This window comes from Antedon mediterranea, chromosome 11 (genome assembly GCF_964355755.1).
Source record: "Antedon mediterranea chromosome 11, ecAntMedi1.1, whole genome shotgun sequence".
NCBI lineage: Eukaryota > Metazoa > Echinodermata > Crinoidea > Comatulida > Antedonidae > Antedon > Antedon mediterranea.
In genome coordinates this window covers 19,524,280-19,551,634 of record NC_092680.1, presented here as the reverse complement: position 1 = coordinate 19,551,634, position 27,355 = coordinate 19,524,280, and the positions used below count along the sequence as shown (strand labels likewise).

The window sequence follows — 27,355 nt, the reverse complement described above, 5'->3', positions numbered from 1 at the left end:
CTCATCCCCTTCCCATGGATAATTAAAATACTTTTTCCTACCACAATTCTGTTCAATTTGATAGCCTACTGCACCATGTCAAAGCAAAATTCCCACTATCCCCTAATACTTCATTGAAACATTGGTTCTCGTCAGATCACCGAAGTTAACGTTGGGCCCGGTTGCATTCTGGATTATCCTGCATGTTCAGATCCTTGATCTCTGGAAAGATGTACAATACGAGGTTCATTCATATCTTTTGCGTATCGAAAGAAAAGTTTTTAAAGTCTTGCCAGTATAGACCAGTCAGTCTTACAGATTGCTAAAATGACAGCTTAATAACACAAGTATAAATCATCTGGAATATGCATTTCAACACAATACTTTTATTTAGCATCTATAAACCAAAACCGTGCTTTGTACAATCCTTTTGTTACAGATGTTTATTACTAAAAATTACAAACTATTTTTTATAATACAGTATAACCTGTGAATCCTTGCCATGTGATTGGTTAATTTGTATCACATGCCTATTGCAAAGTAAAATTTCTATACTGTATAAGGTTTTTTTCCACAAAGCAAGGTTTGTGACTGATTGTGTTAAATAGATTAATTTAAAAACAGTAGGTGTGTGATGATATTTTAAACAAATAATGAATGTTTTGTATCCGTCGATCAATGGGAAGAATATTTTCAGTCTCGCATATCATGTAGAACAGTGAAATTATTATTGTAGTAGTATATTTTTAAAAAGTATTGAATGAAAATACAGGAGCAATGTCATCAGATGACCTGCAATGCCATTCCCATAATTGACACTCTCGCACTTTCATCCTGAATTAACGGCAGTTCATCTTTTAACTTCATTTAGATGACATGTTCTAGGTCATAGCTTCTTTGTTTACCAAGAAATTATAAACTTATATATTTAACATTTCTATGCTTGTCTCATTTGCACTGCCAATCTTAACTTTATTACTGGTACATTGCACATATTATTCTACAGTAGGGGATAACATTTAACCAAAAGCAAAAATCCAAAATTAAACATACTGTATAGCAAAAGCATAAGTTAAGCAACAACCCTAAGTAAAAACATATCTTTGTGAAACTGATTTTATGTTATAGAACACTATTTACTAAAATTATTGATTTACAAGTCTATAATTTTTATAATTTAAATGAACTATTTCAGGGATTTGGTTTTATGTCTACCTGAAACTGAAAACTCAAAGAACTTGAGTAACTCAACAACAACAACAACGGAACTGAACACATCAAGTGTGTGTGATTGCAACTGGTCACATCAAGTGTGTGTGATTGCAACTGGTCACAATTGCCCATATTGCATGCACAAGATTTTAACATGTTCATCTGTGCTTATTTAAACATAGTTTGTTATTTTGCGTTCAGTTTTGCGAAGCATAATAGCGACAGTTGAGTTTGTTTTCAGTTCCATCTAGACACAAATCCACCTTTTATTTAACAAACTGATTGTGTACATCATGTTATGATATTTAAATGACAGTAACTGACAAAAAACCATAGAAAATCACATGAAAAGTATAAGGAAATCTCGGACCTAATTACTTAAATTTACTACATTAAAACTTAACTATAATGGTATTTTTTGTTATGGTTAACATTATACAAGTACAGTATATCTATTTTCTTGTAAAATATAATTTATAGGAATGTTATACTATATTACTAAAGTAAATATTGAATATATACAGGTACTTATCTAATAAAAACAGTATACTCCCTTCATGTTAGTAAATCTTCTTTAACTTAACCTATTTTATAGTGTTAATTTTATAGCAAGGCCACTTATAACATATACTATAACCATAGAGGGTGCACTTCTTGGAATAGACTGAACAAATATTTAAAACTAAACTAAAAATAACAACAAACTACAGCCTGGTATAACATACCTGGAATTATAAATTATCTCATAAATAATTTGACAACATATTAAAATATAATAAAAAAATGCATTGCTAAAATAAAGAAAGCAGTAGTTTGTACTGCTGAGAGGTCATCTCAAATGTACATTATCCCAAAGGTCATCTTCTAGGAAATATCTGGGTCATCCTGGAAGCATTTACATATTTTACATTTACAGCAAAGTATACAAGGGGCTGCAAGAACTAGGAATGGTGACATGAGTAGAAGTAGAAGTCCAAAACCAGCAAACACGCCAATTACCTGTAAAAACATCAATATCAATAGTCCAATTTTAATCACTTTTTATCGTATTAACATAATTATATTAACGAAAGATCCTTCTAAAAATCACTTAAACACCAAATATAAAAAAAGCATGATAAATGCATCTACAATTTCTACTTTGCTTAAATTTGTATCAGTTTTTATTTAGTTACATTTTGTACAACCAGTACTGAAATTTATTTCAGTTTGTGTGTTCTGAACTTTCATACCAGACCTGTGCTTGGTTGTTGAAGAAATTGGACAATTCTCTGGCTATTACCGTGACAGCGTACAGACCTGAATAGGGACATTTCATTATGTGGCTTATGGCTAATTTCTATCAAATTAGTTTACTCAGATTGTTTTCTATGCAAAATATACAAAAACTCTTACCTGAGTGCGATGCCACAGGATAGAAGCCCTGGAATGACCCAGTTTATCTTTACAAGGTCCCTTATCATAATGCCTCAACAGAAAGTCATCGTCCAGGTTAGTGAGACAGTACCAACAAAAAACGTGCTTACAGCGTTTGCACATCATTTGCGCACACCCCTCATCACGTTCTATTGCGATGTGACACATTGGACAGCGCTTGATGTTCGATTCTACTTCACTTTCAAATGGAATGCTAAAAAAATAAAACTTTCAAAATTAAGGCATGGTCTCTTTTTTTTAGTAGGCAGGCCTTTAACAAAGTTACCAACATATAGTAGGTCTATATTTTGTATTCAATTACAGTGTACTGCTCAAACTTTGGGGTAGGTTTACAGTATATCCAGGTTAGATTTACACAATATATATATCATAATTGTAACAGTACTAAATAGTAGTTATTTCAAGATGGTATTAATTTTATACAAAAGATTATACACCATTTCGTTGATCAGTTGACTGTCCCAAAACGATAAAGCTTATGTATCTTTGAGGGTTTTTAAACAATACATTTTAAATAATTAACAGAATCTATTACTCATTGGCATAGAAAACGGTTCTATAATTAATTAATTTGCCATCTTTTTAAAAATTGAACAATTTCCTAGCGTATTATATTAGTGATACAAAGTTCCTTTATAAAGACATATATCTAAAGCAGTTTTATATTATTTCTTTATTTTGTACAAAGTATGTCCATAGATGAAATGTTCTTACCTGAATGTATCGCGACCTTTGCAACTGGATTCTGGTTGTGACTTCAAATAATTTACATACTCTGAACAAGTTTGGTCTTGATGCCATGTTGACTTGCAAACTGAACAAAATTCTAATTGACACTAAAGAACATATAATATAATAAATATATATTTTAAATAAAAATCAATAATTTTTGACTCCATTGTTTATTTAAATAACCCAAATTTTATATTTTCTCTCTTCAATTTAATATCATAAGCTATGTGAACCAATTAGAATTAGATACAGAGGACATAGCAATTTCAACGATGATTCAAAATAACATGTCTTCTTATTGAATATATAGCACATAAACACATTGTTTCCCTTAATAGTGTGTTTCCTGAATAGGGGTTGGGCGTAGTGTTAAAACATATAATGCCCCTCAATCGTTTCATGGGAAACAAAGCGTTTTCTTAATACTGTATATGGGGACTCCTTCAGGACCCAACAAAGTGTCCCCTTAATAGGAGTGTCCCCTTAATAGGAGTGTCCCCTTAATAGGAGTGTCCCCTTAATAGGAGTGTCCCCTTAATAGGAGTGTCCCCTTAATAGGAGTTGTTCATAATGTTAAGAAACATATTGCTCCACTAGAAAATGTGCTCATAATAGGGTGTCACCTGAATAGGAGGTGTCCTATTCTATATATAGATTCGGTATATACTGACCGTTGGGCAGCTTACTGATCTTGCTTTGAGAAGGTCACCACTACACACGTGACAAATGGTCTCACAATCAACTTCAGGGCACCAAGTACGATGAGGATCCAAATCAACCTCTGTTACAAACACAATATTTAGTATTTTTAGACACATTTCCTAGGATTTTGAATTTAACCAGTGCTTTAATAATAGGTTAAATTCAGTTAATGGTTAATAATAAACAAAGCCTAACATGTTTTTGAAAAGGGCGGAGTTGTCATTTTTCCTTTGACCACATCAACCAATCAAGGAAAAGACTTTTACCCCTAAAACACCCCCTCCCCCAAGATTGACATGTCCACAGACATGAAGCCTTTTAACAACTTGTTAAAAAAGTGTGAAATGGGTATAAGGAAATACATCTTAAAAATTTAGGTGAATACAGTACTGTAGATTTATTGACTATATTATTATAACTGTGTTTAAGAGAAATATCTCACTGTGTGTAAATATGGCCAATCATCTTAATCATCAACTTACAGCACAACATAATTTAAAGATTTCCTTAAATTTACATAAAAAAACCACTACAAACAAATAAAATTTGTAACAAAAACAATTAACACCTGTTGGGTCAAAAGTTACATTGAAAAACATTAAATTAAACATTTAATTTTCTTTACATGGCTTATGTAATGTGCATTGAGAAGGAGGATAATGTTAACATACCATTCATTGAAAGCTTTTTATTTTCTATTAGTATTATGACTATAACCTTTGAATGTGTACCCTGTAGACTTGTTATATAAGACTTTCACTTAATTCTATCAGTTCCATTACTATACACTAAAACTAGTCTTAGTTTACAGCATGGAATTTTGTATTGTACAGATGCATACTTATAAGATTACTGAATTCTGTAAATGGTAATCTAGCTTAGCAATTGAAATAAATGGATGCTCATTTTAAATTATACATTTACTAACGACTGTTACTTGGGTTGCACATTCCACTCTATAATCAATGAATAAAATAAAATCATGACACATATATTAATGTAATTTATTCCATAATCACGTAACTGAGAAATTGAATTGTTGATTATTTATGTATACATTTTTTTACAGTGTAATGGCTACAGGTAAATTTCTATAGCGGTTTGTTTTGTATGGCTGGCAATGCATCTGAAATAACAGCCATGAGAAAGGTCAAATTTGCTATTCAAAATGGGATTAAACTACAGAAGAAACATGAACTATGTTTGTAAATAATTTTAATCCTTAACCCTAACTACGGAAACCAACGAATATCAGACAAAGGCAGAATACTTCTAACAGATTATTATTTTAAATATTTCAAAATCAGTTAAAAATAATTTAATTTCCACAACAAAATGTTTAGGCTTATGAAAAAAAATTCACTTCATTCAAGATTGTATGTATGTAGTTAAGGACCCATAAATGTCCCCTTAATAGGAGTGTCCCACAAATAGGTTTGGCTGGAGAGTTGAAACATACCTTGCTCCTCATTTGATTGACAGGAATGTTCCCCTTAATAAGAGTGTCCCACAAATAGGTTTGGCTGTATAGTTGAAACATACCTTGCTCCTCATTTGATTGACAGGAATGTTCCCCTTAATAAGACTGTCCCACAAATAGGTTTGGCTGTATAGTTGAAACATACCTTGCTCCTCATTTGATTGACAGGAATGTTCCCTTATTAAGAGTGTCCCACAAATAGGTTTTTTTTTTTTTTTTTTTTTTTGGATTACTGTATATAATTTATTCATATTACACAAAGAAGAAATATACTTCTAACAGATTATTATTTCAAATATTTCAAAATCAGTTAAAAATAATTTAATTTCCTCAACAAAATGTTTAGGCTTATGAAAAAAAATTCACTTCATTCAAGATTGTATGTATGTAGTTAAGGACCCATAAATGTCCCCTTAATAGGAGTGTCCCACAAATAGGTTTGGCTGTAGAGTTGAAACATACCTTGCTCCTCATTTGATTGACAGGAATGTTCCCCTTAATAAGAGTGTCCCACAAATAGGTTTGGCTGTATAGTTGAAACATACCTTGCTCCTCATTTGATTGACAGGAATGTTCCCCTTAATAAGACTGTCCCACAAATAGGTTTGGCTGTATAGTTGAAACATACCTTGCTCCTCATTTGATTGACAGGAATGTTCCCCTTAATAAGAGTGTCCCACAAATAGGTTTGGCTGTATAGTTGAAACATACCTTGCTCCTCATTTGATTGACAGGAATGTTCCCCTTAATAGGTGTGTCCCAAAGAAGGGTGGGTCTACTATATATAGGTGAAGATTAATATAAAGCACATTGAGAAATATGGTATTTGAATATTTAAACAACTTATATTGTAATCATACACAATTTCATTAAACTTACCTATTTCAAACTTTAGACGTCTGTATCGCTCAAAGTCCTTCATGTTAACGAGTAAACGTATCTATATAAAAATTCAAAATTGTAAGATTAAGAACCATTGCTCTGGTATAATTTAAATCAAGTTCTAATACGAAGTTTTTAGTAATCTCCAAAATAAAATATTTATTACACTAGTAGTAGTCTCGTCATGTTCTATTTCAATATTAAAATTATGTATCATCATACAAACTGACCTCTGTCCCGTTTATCTTTCCTTTCTCTGGACATTCTCCATCTGGACATGTTATTATGCTCACAGACCCTTCACTTATCAAAAGACTCAGATATTGTTTTAAACACTGCAAAAAAAAAAAAAACACACCCCAATTTAAAAAAAAAACAGTTGACACGTTTAAAAAAAATAATGTATGGTGGGCATGTATAGTTCAAGACACTGAGCCTAGTTAATAAATACAATTTTGTGAAAATTAGGGGTGATATTTAACTCAGGTTATAATGATAGATTTGCATTAACAATGAATAATTAAAAACTGAAAGAAAACAGCGTGCATGTGGTTATGTCGTGGATTTGGAACTGAACTGAAAGTAATCCTTTGCTTCTATCCATAGCAAGTTTTCATAATATATTTAAGAAGGATCTAATACAATGGTTTGTTATTCATAAATTGTCTGATCATCTTCAAAGTGTTCCTGATGAATTTAACAGGAAATTAACAATCAATGTATTGGTATCCGTATCTGTATTATATAACCAATAAGCCCAATCAAGCAGAAGGTTTAGAGTTTGAATCTTGGTTTGGGTGGCTTTCTGTCAAACTCACAGATTTCCTAATCTTTAGATCGATAGAAGGGATAAACTAATGCACTTGTCAATTGTATGACCCACTATACGACCCCCAGGAGAGGTGCGTCATGGGTGCGTCATTCACAAATAATTACTGACGCAGAGGTGCGTCAAAAAACCTAGATGGTACATCACATCAATGAACAAGGTGTGTCAATGTCCGTCACTTTACCACCCACCATATCATAAACAACATGGTCACAGTGCGTCAAAATGGGTGCGTCATGGTCACCTAAAGGTAAGTTATCTTTTTGACGCACGGGTGCGTCATGGTATTCAAAAGTATGACGCACATCGGACAAATGACGCACCTCTCCCGGGGGTCGTATAGTGGGTCATACAATTGACAAGTGCATAATACGTACCTTTTTACAATATATACAGCTACACTGGTGCATAGTATGCATAGCTTTTACAGGGTGTTCTTGCATACATAACTTACAGCTGATCAGTGGATCGAGGGCAAGATCAGAGCTGACAACGCTAACTGCCATCTTCAATATAAACCTGTAGTGTAAGGGAAAGCATTTCAAAGAGTCAAAAAAATTGTTTTTAGCTGATTGTTGCCTAAAAATGGTTTTATTGTTCTTTTATAACCCTAGAATACATGAAGATCTAGGGCCGTTGTTTTGTTGATTTTTTTATGGAGGAGGGAGAAGGCGTTGAAGGATTTAGGGTTAGAGCCTATTTTCTTATTTAGATTACATTCATCTTGCTAATAAATATTTAATGTACCACTTTTACATTGCAGAGTACAAAATTTATTTGTGTTGTGGTCTGGATAAATCCTTTTACATCTAATTTAGTACCCAGGGAATGACACAGGGTGCTTGTATTTAACTCAACTGTGTCGACATAAACACTCTTAATTAATATTAAAAACAATTAATTTTAAAGCAGGCCTAATTGACCACACACAGTTTAACGTTTGTAACGGAAAACAACTGAAATGTTGTACTAGGCTAGGACCAGTCCTATCTAACAAGCCTAGGCATAGCATAGGCTAGATGTGAATAATCATATGATAGCCTAGGCCTAGCCTAGGCGCGCCTAGCTAGGGGACCTACTAACTAGGCCTAGCCCCTACCTAGCCTAGGCCTAGTTAAGCCCAGCCTAGCCGTCCTCAATACTCTACTACTACTAGGCTATTCAATTGCCATTCATTATATTTTTAGCATACCTACCTAGGGCCTAGGCCTAGCTATTTTTATAGGCTACATCTCTTCTTTATGAAGTGTAATAAAACGGACAGGATAATGCTTACCGTTAAATCAGATTGTTTTCAAAAAACAAATGCTCTTAATATTAAAGAATGATTTTTAAAAAACATTGTTTTCATACTTTTCATCAGGCAGTATGTTGTTTATTCTGATCTTCTCTTGATGATCGATTCGATCTTTCATCGCATTCGGGCCTAATACAAACAAAGTAGCGCCCTCTATTATTTAACCAGAGGGAAGAGTCAAATTAATTTTTTACTCTTCCTATATCTATCCCCCTCTCAGTAATAATTTTATAACTCTTGTTTTTAATCAGAAATAATCTTTTATTTATTCCACTAAACCAAGCTTTTTTTAATTGGCAAAGGGAAATATATAGGCGTGTATTTCCATAGCCTTGCCCATATATTATTTATTTTTTCATATTTTGTAAGAACTGTTCATTTTCCACATACCACCAAAACTACGAGGCTTATATTGATTAAGGTCGTATTAGTCTCATTTAATAACCATTGAAAATTATGTTTTGATAAATTTTCGTAGCGGCGGGCCTATACGATATTTGAAAGGAAATATAGATGCCCATGTTATATTTTCGGAGGAGGAATATTGAGTAATAAAGCAATTCGTTTTTCTCAAACTCTACTTTCGTTTATTGTACAGCAATCTCTTTGGTAAACAAACAACTATGACAATTCTTTACCCTGTCTCTTCACGAAGAAGAATAAGTATATATGCGATATTTAACGCCTTGTTTCATTGCTAACGAGCCCACCCATTTGTTCACACAATTATGGAAGTCTACAATATGAAACAAAGACACAATGTCACATAATAATATGCTGGTAGTCATAATTATCATAGAGCCAACAAGCTTTAATCAACAAACATGGACGTTGCAACACATATTCGCCGAGAACTCAACAAATGTTCACATAATTTGAGTATTTCAATATCTCGTAGGCCGCTATCGTATTTATTAATACCCGTTGTTGTCACATGTTGTTTAAGTTTTGGTTTCTGCTTCGTAACTATTGACAAAGATGTTAGTGATCTGTTTACGCCATTGTATTCCAAAGCAGTGTATGAACAATATCACACCGAGATGTACTTTCCAACCGACTACTCAAGCTACTCGAATAATCGCAGAACGAAAGTGGCCGAGAAAGGATGCACCATTCGAATTACGTCATCATCAGGAGGTAATGTGATCAGTGATGACGTTTTGACAGAAATTCTACAGTTAGACAACTCAATAAGAAGATATGTTCTGGAAGGAGAACCTTTTGGATTTACAAACTTGTGTGCAAAGTGGAACGATACATGTGTGTTAAACCCGATTGTAGATGTCTTTTACGGGAACAGTACTTGTATTTCATTAAATGATCTTACGTACCCATCCACTGTGCGTTCTGACGGCGTAACGTTTTTTCTTGGGGATTCGCTGGGTGACGTCATTACCCGTAACCAGACGCGTAATATACAGTCGGCTAGTTTGATAATCTTAACGTATGTTCTCAAACCAGACACATACGGTATGTTTTCTTCAAAGTGGGAAAAAGAAATAACTACCCTCTTGCATAACTACGAATCTGAAATTATTAGCGTTGCTTACTACACCTCTCAGACACCGTCTGAACAAATGTCGTCTGCATTAGAAGATAATTTACCCGTCATTATTGTAAGTTTTATTGCGATGGTTGTTCTGGCTTCGATGAGCTGCATGATGGCAGACTGCGTTCTCAGCAAACCGATGGTAGCTCTTTCCGGAACAATATCGGCAGTCTTGGCATTTATATCGGCATGTGGTCTGGTCTGCTTCTTCCAAGTTGATTTAAACGTTGGTGTTATTGGAGTCGTGTTTTTAACATTAGGTAGGTATCAATAAATGAGATGCGTGTTAAGAAACTTGGTACAGAAACAAAGTCACAAGACTTAGTACAAATCATGATAAGAAAGAAGGTTAATTCGTCAATTCTAACAAAATTTGTTTGGAATAGAAGAAGTATTCCCTGAGTGATTGGTTGTCACTTGGACGTTATCGTTGACCAATCACGACGCGCGGATCAACCAACTTGCGTTGCGTCTACGTCTTAGTGGAAACCAATCTTTAGGTAGCCTAATCTTAACATCGTTCATATATCAGACGATTCACTGACTTCTAGATAAAATAAATTCGAAATAAAGAGACGAAACACGTTTCGATCTGTTTAAAAGTTTTCTTCTTTTTTAAATTTAATTTTTATAATCTCTTGAAGTAAATCGGTTGAAATATTTGAAGGACTTAGTTGATGTATTATAGACTAACAAGTTTTTCTATTTCATTGTTTAATTTTGTAGGTATTGGACTCGACAACACATTTGTTTTGCTGTATTCTTGGCGCGAAGCGAATCCTATGATGATGTCGATAGAAAATCGTCTGATACAGTGTTACAGTGACGCAATTATGTCTATTTCAATCACACACTTGGCCAACATCATAATTTACATGATTGGAGCAATTAGCCCTTTTATGTGCATCCGAGTACCATGCTTATGTGCAGGGTTGTCCCTTGTCTTCACGTATGCTTATCAACTAACTTTTTTTGGCGCGTGTCTCTTCTATATTGGCAGACGAGAAATGGAAAATCGTCACTGTTTCACTTGTGTAAAGGTTGACCCAGAAAGCGAATCTTCTAATGTTATCTACAAATGTCTTTGTGCAGGTGGAGTAAATTATAATAATGAGGAACTTACAATATATCAACTGAAGCCATTAATTTCGTGGTTTATTAAAACGTACCTAGGACCGTTTGTAATGCACCGCTTCAGTAAATTTCTTATCATAGTGGTTCTTGTCTTGTATGAAGGTTTTGCGATTTACGGTTGTACGACCATCTCTAGCGTTCAAGAAGACATCAACGCCGAGATCACCACATCAAAATTATTCCAATCGAACAATTTAGTAGAGTATGGTCCATCGGTGTACGTAATGATGGAAGACCTGGAATATTGGGAGAAAGACACTCAGAGTACAGTGGAGAAGATGACACAGTCGTTCGAGTCAAACGAGTACATTTGTGGACCTGAATTTACGCTATCGTGGTATAAAGAATATTGTACATTTCTTACGAATTCATATGGAAGTTGTACAAATGTTACAAAAGACATTTATATAGAAAAGTTACAAAATGACTTTTTGAAATCATCGGCGGGAAAACAGTTTAAACTTGATTTGGCATTCAGTAAATCTGGAGATGTCAGGATCATTAATTCGCGAGTTCTTATTTTGGCGACATGTAATGCGTACACACATTCAGATAAAGTTAAGATCTTACAGGACATGAGAGATATAGCTAAAACGGCTAATTCAGAAGTAGTTGTTTTTAGTTCATTTTTCATCGTTACAGAGCAACATGAAGATATTGTTTCCCAAACCCTTGAGCTGTTCTTAATCGCAGCAGTATGCATGTTCGTACTCACTCTTCTCTTGGTCCCAAATCCAGTCTGTTCAGTTTGGATCACGTTAGGTGTTTTCTCTATAGAGGCTGGGGTCGAAGGTTATTTATTATTTTGGGGTGTTGAGCTTGATATTTTTACAATGATGGCAGTGATTTTAAGCATTGGTTTCAGTGTAAACTTTTCGACGCACGTGACATACGCGTATGCTACGTCAGACGCAGAATCGTCCAATCTGAGAGCTCTGTCCGCACTAAACACAATCGGAATGCCTGTTGTGCAGACAACTCTCGTCATTTCCGGTTCTGCAGTTTTTCTTCTGCTTTCTTCATCTTCAATAATAATTAATGCATTTAGAACAATCATTTTGCTAATGTTGTTTGGTTTATTTCACGCATTGTTCGCATTACCGGTTCTATTGACGATTTTTGGACCAGGAACTAACAAAATAGTGGAGCTGCAACGAGATAAGCAAGTATTTGTGAACAAATCCACAACAATGGAAGAAGGTAAACTCATAAAGTAGCCTACTTGATGTTATAGTAAAAGTATAGCTTGTAAGTCTATTTAGTCTAGTCTGTATTTTAAAAATCCTATTGCTAACGCTTAACTTACGCTTGTTTTTTTTTTAAATTTCAGTATCGCCATTGGTATGTTAACAAAAGAGAAGACTAGTAAACATACCGGTACATGAAGATAAATTAACTTGGTTGCAATCTTAACTTCACCAGCAAGCGCAGTCGAAACAGATTGATTTGTAGGCGGAGCTGTATAGCTGGCCATCGTGTCCGAGGTCAAACTCCAATATATTATTAATTAATTTTACAGCGTATAGTCGGCCTATGATTTTTATTTACATGTTAAAATTTCAAATATATAAAAGTTACTATTAAATTCTGAAACGCATGTCATGAGAGTCATATGGTTAAAATAGAGGGCGATAGACAAAAATAAAATATATTCAGGGAGAATTTTACATCACCCTGATTCTCCTGTCGTCTAAATAAAAAATATTGGCCACTTATTAACATAATCAATACAGCAGCGTGTACGACGTGCAGGTTACATTAAACTGTTTGAAACATATTGTGCATAAGCCACGTAAAATTGTTACTTATGCAAATTAGCATTAATCAATATTTACAATTAACCTTTATATTGCGGTCAATCGTTTTTAATACAAATATATTTGTTGAATGAAATTCCAATGCTGTCGCATAAGACAAAAAATTGTATTAGTAATGAACACAACACAAATAATTGGGTGTATTTATAGATGATGATGATGATGATAATGTATACCTCAGATGGTAACCTAATTAATTAATTAAGATACTGTGTTCTTTTATATATAATATTAATGTACGTAACGGCTAATTAAGATTTAGTGTTGTATTATTATTATTTGTATAATGTAAAGAGGGACTACAGCGACATGCCCATTGGGCCTTTTGTAGTCTCTTGACTATATATATTATATGCCAATTGTTATGATATAATATTTTTGGTCAATAAATGTTTCTTGAATTGAATCACAAATTAGTTGAACAGGCAAACCCAATGCATCTATTTTGAAGTTAATCAACACTATTCTTATCTTTATTTCTAATAAAATATGTTATGTAGATGTTCTGTTGTATTGCCGGGTATTCAACAAACAAAAACAGTAATCAAATACATACAATAAATAAGAAAGAAAATACATTAAACATATATAGGCTTAATTGAATTTGACAAATAGTATTGTGTGTATAAAAAGATCCAGTAAATTAGGCAATATGTGTAGTTGTTAAAACAAACTGCTCTACAGACTTTTTTAAAACCACATGCTTTCTAATTACAGGCAAGGTAGAGAGCAAAGTCATTACATAAACAAATTGACAAAAATATACTAGACTTTGTTCAATAAATTTATTTCAATAAACTCTCAGCAAATTACACTACGAATAACATTGTCAACTTTGGAACCAATGAGAGGACACTCTTCTTGGTTTAAAACAACACATCAACATCGGTCAGAAAAATAGATAGATTTTAGAATCAAGTACTTTATACCCAAGAACATATTCCTGCTAAATATATAACATATATAACAGATACTAAACACACAAAGGGTTAGAATAACCTGAAAATGAGATTTATAATAATCTTTTTTCCCCTCTTGATGCTGCATTTATAGCACAGGATTTCATTACATTTATTTACTGAGGTTAAATTAGATTATTAATTACAAATGTCCTGAGTTTTGTGAAGTATCCAGGTTTAAAATTTGCATTTTCACCTTGCAAGTACTTTTTCAAAGAGTGACGACACCCAGATGTTAAATGTCATATAAGAATATTTGATAAGAACTAATTGTCACACCCTGTCACAAAACTATTATTGCTAACATCACAAAATCAGTCAGGCCACCTTTTATATATATCACAGTTAAAAGACAATCAAGCTAGTCACTTTAATATTTACTAGTACATACTTATTATTACTGATTAAAATAAATATAATCATTTATAATTTGTTATTACCACCCTGTATTTTCATTTAATATAAATAACCCATTTGTTAATATTGTTTTACTATAAATCACATTATATATCATTTCTTATATTTTCAGTTAGATTGCAATTTATTTATGTTTTTTGGATAAATATAATCTTTTCATAAATGGTTAGAATTTGTTTTATGTAATGTTTCTTAAAATAACTTTTATATTGATGAGTAAATCCTTGAACTATGGGTGATAATTATGTTTTATCAGTTCATGAACTAACAAATGTTGACAAAAAAATAATTATATAACATCAACTTATAGTACAAACAGCATAGCCAGTGATTAACAACGGTTGAAAAAAAAACGTTACATTATTTATGTTACTTTACTTATTCTCCATAATAAATGTATAAAACAGGCTCATAGTCCGCACTGGTTAACAATTAATTGAAAACAAATAATTATATATTAACATCATGGAGAATAAGTAAAGTACTTATAATAACATCAACTTATATAACAGGTCCATAGTAACTTATTAACAGAAAATAATTATATAACATCAAGTTTTAACAAACAGGTTCATAGTCACATATTAACAAGTCACATGCCAATAGCAAATATATTTTCGGTGGATCCACAATCTGGTCAAAGACCCTAAGAATAATATGTATTTATTGTATGGTGAGATTGAAACGGAATTAAACTGTAAAGCAATTATTACGTTAGCAGACATTGGCTTAATAATGAACTACTGTAGGATATAGGTTAACTTTTTGGCAAGTGTACTTATTTATAAAAACGTTTATCTTGTAATACAAGGTCTACCCTACTTTAACAGATTCAACCAAAGTCAAATCAAAGTTTTACAACTAAAATAAAGGCATACTTAGGCTATGTATAAAGCGTGGTGATGTACCATTCAAGACACATTGTTACGTTTTACATATACTAATATAACAGTCCAAGTACAACTAAAATAAAGGCATGTACTTAGGCTATGTATAAAGCGTGGTGATGTACCATTCAAGACACATTGTTACGTTTTACATAAACTAATATAACAGGTCCAAGTACAACTAAAAATTAGGCATGTACTTAAGTGCTACTAATAACTATGGATCTACAGTACTGTGTAAATATATTAAGTGCTAAATGAAACATTATTGCATTAAAAAGAACTGGTGGCGGAACAATTCAGCTCAGATCTAAACTAAATCTTTCTTAGAAGATATAACATTCCAACACTGTACCCTAATTAAGGACAAAAACAAGCTTATTATTCTGGACACATACATTGTTGTATAAATTAAAAATTATTATTTATATTACATAAAGTTTGAATTACAGCCAAGAAAATGTATTTTCGATGAATAACATTTCAAGGAAAGAAACAATAAAAAACAATTTTTAACCACAAAAATTGAAAAAAAAAATATTGGTGGTTTATGATTCTGGGTTTGCTGTGCAGTATGGATTCATGCAGTTGGCAGATTCAGGAATTTCACATCCAAAATAATTGTGTATAACTTCACCATAATATTAATACAGTGGGTAAGGACACCTCCGGGAATGAACAGAGTGTCCCTTTAATAGAGGTGTGTCCCCTTAATAAGGGTTTAGTGTAGTGCTAAAACATGTACTGTATTGCCCTTTGTTGGTTTTACAGGAAATATCCCGAAGGTGAGTGTTACTGTAATAGAACTATTAAACACATCTTTATAACTGAATAAATCATATGCCAAGCTCTGTCTACACTATCAAACTAGTTTGACAAAAATAGTATGTGCCCAAATATGGTAGTGATATGACCAAATATGATAGTGATATGCCTAAATATAGTACTGATATGACTTCATCATGTCCATATGGGCATCACATTTTTTGTCACATAAATTTGATAGTGTAGACAGAGCTTAAAGGTTGATTATTTGATAATATCACAAGATAAAAACATAAAAGTATCATGTGTTGGGATGTAGGGAATGGGTTGGGCAGTGTGTTGGAAGGGGTTACTCTCTGGATCTGCCACTGCTATTGTTCTAGTGCTACCAGGAATTATGTGCTATCTACCAATAAAACAAAACTCACATGATTCAAATCAAAGCTTACTGTATGATTAAACAAATAAGGCAGTATCATGCAGAGCACCACATTTTATTTGCATTTAAACTAAATTAAACAAAACATTTTACTTCACAGTATTACCTTAAAAAGAAACATTTTCATACAGACATTTTATAGCAATTTAACATAATAAGTCAAGGATTCATTTGAAAAAAAAGTGTGTCAGTTTAAGGGTAAACTAAATAATTTCATTGCAAACTTTTAATATATTGATATCAACAAGCAATAAGCAATTTTGATAAGATAATATATTTGCAGTTTATTTAAGAAAAAATAGCAGAGCTTTCATGAAAAAACACTAGCCCTTCATCAGTGCAAACATTTTTGATTAATATAGTTATACTTTAGCAATATGGATTTTAATTCTGTACAGTTGGTATTAGTCAGATGATGCTTAAAAAACTCTTGACCAAATGCCGGTATTCAGAATGTGTTTTTAATGGTAAAAATAAATATGGGACATTTTGAACCTCTAGAAAAGTCTGGTATTGGGAGAGTTTCTGGTTTTCCGAGAGTCCGGTATTGGGAGAGTTGACTGTAGTAGAGTGTTACTTCAAACAATGTAATCACAGCTCAAAAGAGGAAGGAATACCAAATATAGCTGCATAACAATAGCCAATCAGACACACCAATTTGAAGCCACACCCACTACACGCTGGTGTACATACTACAGTACTATACTTTCATACCCCTGTATTCTTCTACCCTACTGTAGAACTACCAAAACTATAACTTTGAAAGCATGCATGGAATAAACAAACAAAATAGCTGAAATACTAGTAAACAACATTAAATATTACAGTACTTTATACCACACCGTTTAAATCACTCTCAGTGACATCAGCTGCAGGTGGAATATAAAAGAAAAAAATAATTTTAAAGTTAGAAACATATACTGTTAGAAAGATTTTATGACAGGGAATAATGCAGCCTCTATGTAATGTACATTTTAATCCGTTTTTAAAGTCCCAAATGTGCTATTGTGGCACTTTATAAGAATTTCTGAAACACTAAACAAATATATGTACTGAAGATGATGTTTTCAAGGTTTTATATTTGATTCAAGATAGATTAATTAAATGAAGGCAGGCAGCACCTTCTTTCTACACAAAAAAGTCTAGGCCTAGGCCCATATTGTTGAAATAATTCATAGTAGTGTTAATGAATGGTTTTTATTCATTGAATTGAGATTTCATGAGTTGAAAGATTGACTGCTCTATCTAACTTGGCTCTGCCTCATTCATTATATAAATCCTGAAATTCTCAGTATCCAACTCATAAACATTCATTGAGGCCTACTATTCAATCCGAGAGTTGGTACAAGTTTAATGATGTTATAACCAATACCAATTAGGTTATTGCAATACATTTGGACCAGCTCATATCGCATGTAACATTTTTCCACAATGTGTTCCTTGCACAAAAATGTTAAATTACATTGCTACGACTTAATTATTAATTAATTGTACAGGTATAATTATTTACATACATTATAAATATATATTTATAAATATATAATTTAATTTATTTCAGTATAAAGTAATTGAGAAATTTAAATCTAGTCAACAAAGAAATTAAAAAGCTAGGTTGCAATGTGTCCATCAGGAGTGCCAACATTTAATATTAGTAATCTGTCAAAAATTGATATCAAAAGTAGTTAATAAATTAATTTTAGGTCTCAAAAGGAGCTCACACCTCCAAATAAGCCACTATATGTTTTTTAAACCCCAAAAAAGTAGAAAAACATGTTATACTGATGATGGGCATAAATTGTACCATGGATTGATATAAATTTATGCTGAATGTCTTTTAAAAAAAAATTGTTTAAACTGTCTTTTAAAGACTTTAAATATATTTCAGACATTTATTTATGGTTGGCTAAGTATAATAATTTAAAATGTGTGAACTTACACAATAAGAGTAACATAAAGGAAAAAAAGAACACAGAGAAATAAACAATTAATTTTCACAATTGTATTGTGTAGTAAATGGAAATGACAGTGTATTTTATACAGCAACATTTATAAATTAAGGTGGTTCATCTGACGGAATAAATTACCTTTTCTGACAAAATAGTTAGGCAGGTAAAATTTAAACATTGTTTATTTCACTATCTGTAACCCTGTTTTTTTTCTGCTAGCTCATTAAAAAATTCTTTTCCCATGTAGGTCGTCTTTAAAAACATCTGTCCCAGATTAGACTATACTGTATAGGTTCATTCATAGGTTCATTCCCACCCAGAAATAGATTTTTTTTCTCAATATTTTCACATTGAACAAAACTCACTCATATCGTTGTAATTATCTGATCCAACGTTTCACCTTCCAACAAATTATTATACAAGCTTTTTTCATTACCTTCATCACCTGTCTCTTCCGTCTTGACTGCCTCATGCTGCTGACCTTGCTTCTCACGATTTGGTCTCATAAACCGTCCAAACAAACTCAATATTATCGGAAGGAGAAGAAGTCCGTGAAACAACCCAAACACCATCACTAGTAACATGACTTTGAAAAAACTCCGGAAAATGTAAGCAGGAGACGAACAGAGAGCGAACATTCCCAGAATCGTGGAAAAACCACCCTGAAAAATCGGCATACCTAAGGAATGAAGAGCTGATATTGCACGTTTGTTTGGATTTTCGTCTGTTGCGCTGACATATGCATACGTGATATGAGCGGTGAAGTCTACACTGAATCCAATACAAAGAATAACGTTAATCATAGACGTGCCATCTAAGTTGACACCCCAAAATGTCATGAATCCTATAACCCCCACTTCGATCGAGGCAACGCATATTGTGACCCACACGGCACATATAGGGTGCGGTATCAAAACCAACGCAACGAAAAACATACATATAGTTGCAATGATTAGGTTTTGCATTGTCGTTGGTGCAACAATTAGAAACTGCTCAGTGTACACAAAGGATGGCCCAAACACATGGATATCAATCGGCGATTCTTCTACTTCATTTCGCATTTCCTTTAAAAACTTAGCTTCTTCTACAGACGTAAACAACCCAGTTGTAGCAAGAATAAAACGTGATGATGTAATACATGGTTTATTCATGTTGGAAAAATTGAAATTAATATCAAGAGCAAATTCTGAAAACTCTGGAACTTTTAAGAATTGTTCACGCAGAATCATCATAAACATTGTCTGATTTAAAGTAGTAATGTTAACGCCAATTTGTGATAAAAATCGGTTGTATGTACGAAGCCATGAGGTAGTGAACATCGAAGGATGTACAAACTCAGATTTCTCCAAGTTTTCTGTGATCATCTCAAGTTGGTTTTGCGTTTCTGGTTCCCAATAACTAAGCTTGTTTGGTAACACCATTTGCACGGGTGGACCGAATTCGTTGAAGTGCTCATCATCGAGTTCAAACGCTTTGTACGCATAAGAATCATCAGCAGCGAGCTTTTTCAACTCAAGGCCTTCACGTACCTGCGTACAGCCCCATACTGCTAAACCGATGTAGACGGCAAATGATATCAGTACAACAAACTTCACTACTGGCTTCATAATGAATGGTCCATAGTGATTTTTAAAGAACTGCATAAGCCAAGGCTCAATATCTTTTTTTGATACACTGTCTTGTTCTTTGAATCCACCACCGGCACAGAAGATCCTGTACCATGTCGTTTTAGCTTCAGATTTCGGTAGAACTTTTTTACACGTGTAGCAATGTTTATTCGCAGCCTCGCGTCTGCCAATTAGTACCATGCAGGCCCCAAAAAATGTGATTTGATATATGTAGTCAAATGTGATGGCCAACCCTGTATACAGACAGAAGATTTTAATGGCTCGGAGGGGATTATAGGATCCTATACAAAATGCAAGGACATCCGTTAAACTTGTAATAGTTATTGATACGGCAGCCTCTGAGTAAGCTTTCCCCATTCTTTCCTCTACTGAAAGCTTCGCATCTGTCTGTCTCCAAGCTGCAAGCATTATGAACATATCATCTAATCCAATACCTAAAACAAAATATTAGTTATGATTAATTAAAATGGATTATTATTTTATTTATTATTAATGATGTATGTATATGTACTGTATGTTTAAGTAACAGCATTAGGCTAGTCGTCTGCATATAAGATTTAATGATGTTGATCACCCTGTATATTAACGGTATTCACTATACTGTATAGCATATGGTCGAGTATAGCCCTAGGGGCACAGGGGGTGGGTTATAGTTTTGTATCCTAACTTAGTCTAAATTTGAGGTTGGGATTATTCTTGAGTGCATGGGATTATACTCGGTAATGTATACCAAATAAGGACTCCTAGAAACCAAAACGGTAATTTTGTCTCAAATGTATGATTCTTAGGAATCGTAACTGAAACATGATTTCACCATGAACTGTGATTGGACGGAAAGCCATCAATTATATTCATTAACAGATGGTTTTTTCTCAGTGATGCATATTTTTATTTTATATTGTGTAATAAAATGTTGAACCTAAATGATAAAATAAGCCACACACGGTAAATGCATGATGTGTCATCAGTGTGTAAAGTGATTATTTAGGTAAATCATCCAAATTTAAATACAAAATTAGTTTCCAGATAATATAACTTTATAACAACGTGATTGTGCAATAAAATTTTTTTTTTCTGTTTATTGTAAATTTTTCTTTTTCAATGTTTTTTGCAATGTTATTTTTTCAGCTTGTAATTTACTCTATTTCAATGTTATTATTGAATAAAAAAAGTTAGATTTTATACAAGTGCCATTAATTAATGATTCTGATTTGCAATGGTTCTCTGTTGATTACACATCACATCCTCCTGTGCACTCAATTGATGGTAACACCTATTTTATCATTTATACAGTGTACTTATATACTGTAGTTACCTATCGCAAGAAAAGGTGTGACTGACACTATCTGGTTAAATGGTACTTGAGCAATGCCCATGAGTCCAGCAGTAGACATAATAGCTAGGCCGGCGGATATGATACCTAACTGACCGAACCATGGCTTACTCAAAACCCAATCACTCATCATGCACGAACCAACTGCAAACATAAATAGCACACCAAACGTAACGGAAAATCGAGGCATTACTCGTTCGCTGAGACTCAAAAGCTCATCGGAAATCGTGTTTGACGTGAAGTAGATAATGTTAATATACGGTGATTCAAATTCATGCAGAGTATCAATAAATGCATACTCCCATTCAATTGACAGATCTTCTAGCTCTGGAGATGAACTCAAGAGATAGTTAGCCTTGTAAATACTGGCTGACTGTACAATGTTAGTCATGTTGAAATAATTGATATCAGTTAGGCTAGCACCAATGAAAAAACTCTGATTTCCTTTCTGTATGACAGGATAAGTAATGGGCATGCTGACGATATTCTTTGCATCGTAATCAAGTGCGGATAGAAAATTATCAGGCATACATCTACCCATCCACTTTGCACACAAATCTACATACCGAAGACCCTTCATATCTTTTATGACAATGTTTCTGATAACTTCATCCAGATGTAATATTTCTTCCACAGCTTCTCTCGATAGTAAATCCAAGCCCTTTTTTGGTGTGACCATCACTGTACCAACACGCTCAGTCGTACTTAAAAAGCGGCCTCCTTTAAAATGAGTATAATTGATTGGAAACAGGTTATTAATGACTGCTTTGTCGTCTCGTGCGATACTCTCATACGGTGTGAATAGATCTTCTGCATTTTTTTCCATTTCAAGAAAGAAGATCCCAAAACATAAAAGACCAGATAAAATAAGGGGAATAAAAAGAAACAGGTATGCATGCCTAGCTATAAACTTGCCATAGTGGTAAAAGGCAGTGGACAAAGCACGATCTACACATCCAAAAAACTTCATCTGAATGGTTCTTCAACACGGTCCAGTAATTTAAAAGTGTCTATTAATAGAGTACTGAAGGAAAAAAAAAAGCAAGAGTGCTTCTCCTCTTCATAATCTGTTCAACCGGTCTTGGTGGGTTATCTTCACCATTGCTAGTTGATGGTTTCTGTATTTCTTTCCTGCAAAATACAATGGAAAAATCATTTTGCAAAAAAAATTATTTGCACATACAGGATTTATGTTCACATTTTTATCCAGAATACAATTTTGTAAACAACATTACATACTGTATGTTGAAAATTATCCAGTGAAAAATCATAGCCATAAGAAAATCATAGCCATCATTCTACCAACAATACAATACTCTTTCAAATGTATAAATCTCTTATTAAAATCTGATCCATTTCTATAAGTCTTGACAGAAAACAGAAGCTTTCCAGATAAAGCAGGAATATGTACACATACAGTAGTAAAATAATTTGTGGTGTTCGTGTAAAAATGATGGGCGCTCACTTGCAAACTTCTGTGCTTATTAGGAGACCTTGAAAGTTTGCCTGTTGTACCGCTATAACTAATGCAACAAATGCGGGAAACACCAGAAAAAGTATATTTTAATATACTTTTCTAAAATCTCTTCAACAAAAACATGGCAGTACAAAAGATGAATTAATTATGAAATTGAATATTAAATTGCTATAGATAAGAAGACATAATCATATAATAATACCAGTAATGTACACAATCGAAAATCTATGTATTGTTCCTACCACCAGTAAACATACAACTAATAATGCCACCAGTAAAAAAGAACAATATATCAATAATCCCACCAGCATAAAATATTTAATTATTAGAAATTTGATTACGAAAACAGAATTTAGATTAAATCAGTATTCATGGTAATAATAATTAAAAGGTCATTAAAATATTATTAGAATTGCTAATGATAATTTGATAAAACTTTTATGATTATAAATTATTTGATAAAGAAAATCATACATTATTAATGTATACACTATAAATTAAGATTATTTAGATACAGGCCGATACAATGCAATTCTCTGTCTAAAATCTTAAAAGTAGTCTCAAATACTGTATGTACCCTACAGTACCTACTACTGTGATAGTACTTACCATTCATTCATAACCAAAATGATGAAAATTATTATCACAGTTCGCACAAGATGTTATCAATGTTATAGACAAAAAAATAGGGAATAGAATTCAGGCTTTATTATTAAAGTAAAGTAGTTGCTCCAAATCATGAATGATGCACTACTGCCAGGTGGGCCACCAAAGTAACAATGATTTAATGGAATATTTTTTAAATATATAAATCTCTCTTTATAACAATAAAGATTTGTAATCCAGAAAACAAACTTAAAGATGTATTTTCCCCCAAAAACATGAAAAATAAAGATTAATAAAATCAGACTTTGAATAGATTATTTTGTAGATAAAATGACAAAATAAATGGTTAAATTCGACCAAAAATACCCCTTGGCTGCCAGCCAATTTGATTTTAGATAAATATACTTTTAAAAATTTTAAGAATTATTTTTTTCAGGGAGATAATACATCTTTAACAATATATTGTTCCATTCAGGATGTGTCTAATCTAATACACACACACTATATACACATGTATTACTGTATATTTCAAAGAAGATAATTCATTCTTTTCCTTGATAATCTTGAAATACTTAGTATTTTAGGTCAACGATGTCTGAATTCTAATTAATTAAAATTTTAAAACGTTGGAACTATAAAAATGTAAAATGAATATTAACAACCTTGGAATGGATATAATTTGTATACCGGTAGCTTGTTTATCCATTTAAAGCTAACCAACTATTTTCGTAACCAAGCTTTTGCACGCTAGATAGATCCAGATAGTTATTAAGAATGGAGCATCAAATTCAAAAGAATACATTCTTATATTTTGATAACTAGCCTGGAACATTCATAGTCAGTATGTTGATAAATTGCAGTCTATGCAAAAAATGACAACACATGCCTGAAAGGAAAACGAAGAAGTACTGTAAATGTGTGAGTGGAAGGAGATAGGGTGTGAGTGGAAGGAGATACTGTAGGATGCAAGTGCACTTTGTATATTACAGCCAGACACAATTAAGACTCTCTGTAAATCTCACCAAATTTCTGTACTTCTGACACAATTAATTTTTTTGCCATTTCTAAAGTTACTATCAATTTTTTTATACAGTCTATAAAAGCACATTTACTATAAAAATAAACCACAATTTTACGCACGAAAAAACATTCTTTTTTTGTACAAAAAAAGCTGAAAAAGTCTAATTGCAGTTCAATAGTACAGTATGTCTATTGAATATCATGTGAGCCCCAATCTTCTTCCAATCAAACGACCATATTTGATTCAGGTGATTCTTTTGATGCATACAGTAGTTCTTTTTGACAGAGCTTGGCACTTTAATTAAAATTAATATTAAAATGTTAATGTTAATCTAACGTGCCTATATTAATTTTAGTTACAGTACACTACAGTAAATCAATTCTTAATTTGACAGGCTGTGAAAGCTGAGTTTTTAATTTTACACAAGTAGTAGATGACATTGACACACTTACAGACTCATCAATCTGATGTATTGTGTCATGTCAATTACTGTAGGATGTAAGGCTAAAACAATAAAACATAATTTTGTTTAGGCTTTGAATCCCGCTGTGTCGATACATCTTTGGGCCAAAACGTCATTGATCATTACAATACACCCCAAACTGATGTGTACATTGCTTTACTTGTTAGGCCTAGGATTGTTCTATCTATAGTGCTAGCCATTATAAAGTTGTCAAACAATAATTAAAAATAGTTTTATGATGGATATTCCTAAATATAAGGGACCAATATTCTATGTATCAAATTGGTAATCATACTACTGTACTACAAAGCATTATTATCATCAGTAATTAGTTTACTGAAAGGCCAGGCCTACAGTTTAGTAGACTACTGTCAGGTAAAAATGTGGGGTAAAAGTGACCATACTATTAAGTGCATTAAACTTTCTAGAGTTATTATAATAGAACTTACAAAGTATAATCTTATGTAAATGTTTTACAACCCTTATCACACCTTAAATCAAATACTATAACATTTATTTAATGACGATAACTATATAAATATTATTTAGGAGATTAAATAAATTTATATAATGTACATACTTATCACTATCATTACTGTATTATAGTGTTTGTTTGTCATTAAATATTTATTGATAAAGTTATTATATTGTTTAAAAAGTGCGATGCTTTGGCTCAAGGAAAAACGTCCATGGGCCAAAAGGTCCCTGCTTCATTAAACATTCTCCAAGTTGATGTTAAATATTGCTTTGCTTGTTTTGGACTACACTAGGTAGGATTATTTTAGGCATGATAACATTGGCAGACGTTCCAACTTAAAATGATTAACAAATTCGGGAGATTTACATTTCGGATTTGATGCGTTTTTAAATGTGTTTGTAGCAGATGTGACATGTTTTAACGAATAAATATTAATATTAAATACATCACAATAACCAATCAGCATTTTAATGTTTACGAAAGGTGCATCATGCATCCTAGCAACTAATAATACTAATAATATACCACATTTATATAGCCCCCTTTTTATGAATAAACATGCTCAAAGGCTCTTAACAAATAGTTCATTCTTATATAGCACATAAGCTCCCAATGCGCTGCACATTATTACCCCGGTCATTTTTTTGATCAAACACGAATGGAAACATACTCCCATAATGTAGCTACTGTAGTAATCAGCGCAAAGTTGGGTCTTGATCTAACCGTTACTCATTTATACACTTGAGTGTATAAATATATAAGTAAAGTGTCTTGCCTAAGGATACAAGCAATGCAACATAAATTGGATTTGAATCACGATCTCACGATCAGTAATCTAACGTCCAACCCACTGCGCCACATGCCCTGACAAATCAGATATAATTATGTACAAATACTGAAATGACCACCTAAAAAACAAACATCAGGCAGTCAATGTCGGTTTGAAAAATGTTTTTACCTTAAACCCAAATTTTGTTAGACTTTGTTAATTACTTTTCGGGAGATTGGGATTAGGAAAAATCAGGAAGGTTGGAATGTCTGCTATAGTAACTTATGTATTGCCTATGCCCTCTTTCTTTAGCCTATATAGAGGCTAGGCCTACCATAAATTATTAAATTTAATAAATTAGGTCTAGCCTAGTACAAAACTAGCCTAGGCTTAGTAGTACAAAACTAGCCTAGGCCTAGTGTACATACATTATTATACAATCTCAATATGAAATTAATAAACATAGGCCTAACTACAGTCAGCAGTAGTACTAGCCTAGCCTAGTAGTAGTAGTAGCCTAGTACAGACAGGTATTTTAATTAGCCTTTTTTTAAATTATATTTACTACTTGCTTGATAGCTGTTTTTTATGATAACAATTTATGATAAAAATTAAAATGCCATGTTCCATGATACAACAAACAGCTTACTACAATTTGAGTTAGTTAGGCCCCAGAAAAAAAGGATTTCCTCCAAATGAAGGATAAATAAAAAGACGTACATCCGCTCCCAGCCAGACCTCCTCCTCCTCCTCCCGTGTCTGGCAGGTACGTACGTGGACTTACTTAATTATCATGCTAGGCCTAGGCCTAGGTACATAGGATCCGGTACATACACAGTAGGAGGTAAGTGGTGCAGTTTAAGCTGAGTTGAGACTAGGCCTAGCTTACATGATATCAACAAAAAATCAACGTTACAAATTTAACTGATAATGTAACACTCACCAATTATTGCATCCTTAAAATAAGTTGTTAAGCCTACCTAGGCCCCTAGCCGGTGTATCATCTTTAACCAAATAAAGTAATAATAATGTATTCTCACTGGCTCAACAACAGGCGGCGCACAACTATTTTAAAATAAATATGACAGCAAAAAAATATAAAAGTACGTAAGACGTC

The 27,355-nt window shown here is 32.8% G+C and overlaps 3 protein-coding genes across 5 annotated transcripts; 1 reads left to right on the top strand and 2 right to left on the bottom strand.

Annotated features, from left to right (window-relative positions):
• Nucleotides 1–345: 345 nt before the first annotated feature.
• On the bottom strand, nucleotides 346–8,664 carry LOC140062096 (probable E3 ubiquitin-protein ligase RNF144A-A). 2 transcript variants are annotated; one of them, XM_072108142.1, is made up of 8 exons: nucleotides 8,530–8,664; nucleotides 7,631–7,772; nucleotides 6,655–6,759; nucleotides 6,422–6,482; nucleotides 4,032–4,141; nucleotides 3,343–3,464; nucleotides 2,587–2,821; nucleotides 346–2,190 (listed from the first exon to the last, which is right to left on the bottom strand). In XM_072108142.1, exons 2-8 carry the CDS (start codon nucleotides 7,757–7,759, stop codon nucleotides 2,056–2,058), a joined length of 897 nt encoding a protein of 298 aa, XP_071964243.1. In that variant the 5' UTR covers nucleotides 7,760–7,772; nucleotides 8,530–8,664; the 3' UTR covers nucleotides 346–2,055. The 2 variants fall into 2 exon arrangements, with proteins under 2 accessions (XP_071964243.1, XP_071964244.1); XM_072108143.1 differs by having other exon boundaries at nucleotides 8,607–8,655.
• A 701-nt stretch (nucleotides 8,665–9,365) lies between these two features.
• Nucleotides 9,366–13,918, top strand: LOC140062180 (patched domain-containing protein 3-like). The gene is made up of 3 exons (XM_072108266.1): nucleotides 9,366–10,359; nucleotides 10,826–12,433; nucleotides 12,564–13,918. The coding sequence occupies exons 1-3, from the start codon at nucleotides 9,375–9,377 to the stop codon at nucleotides 12,581–12,583; spliced, it is 2,613 nt and encodes an 870-aa protein (XP_071964367.1). The 5' UTR covers nucleotides 9,366–9,374; the 3' UTR covers nucleotides 12,584–13,918.
• A 2,432-nt stretch (nucleotides 13,919–16,350) lies between these two features.
• Nucleotides 16,351–27,244, bottom strand: LOC140062179 (patched domain-containing protein 3-like). Of its 2 annotated transcripts, XM_072108265.1 has the most exons (4): nucleotides 27,182–27,244; nucleotides 21,407–22,555; nucleotides 18,900–20,525; nucleotides 16,351–17,386 (listed from the first exon to the last, which is right to left on the bottom strand). In XM_072108265.1, the coding sequence occupies exons 2-4, from the start codon at nucleotides 22,392–22,394 to the stop codon at nucleotides 17,349–17,351; spliced, it is 2,652 nt and encodes an 883-aa protein (XP_071964366.1). In that variant the 5' UTR covers nucleotides 22,395–22,555; nucleotides 27,182–27,244; the 3' UTR covers nucleotides 16,351–17,348. The 2 variants fall into 2 exon arrangements, with proteins under 2 accessions (XP_071964366.1, XP_071964365.1); XM_072108264.1 differs by lacking the exon at nucleotides 16,351–17,386 and having other exon boundaries at nucleotides 18,585–20,525.
• Nucleotides 27,245–27,355: the final 111 nt, after the last annotated feature.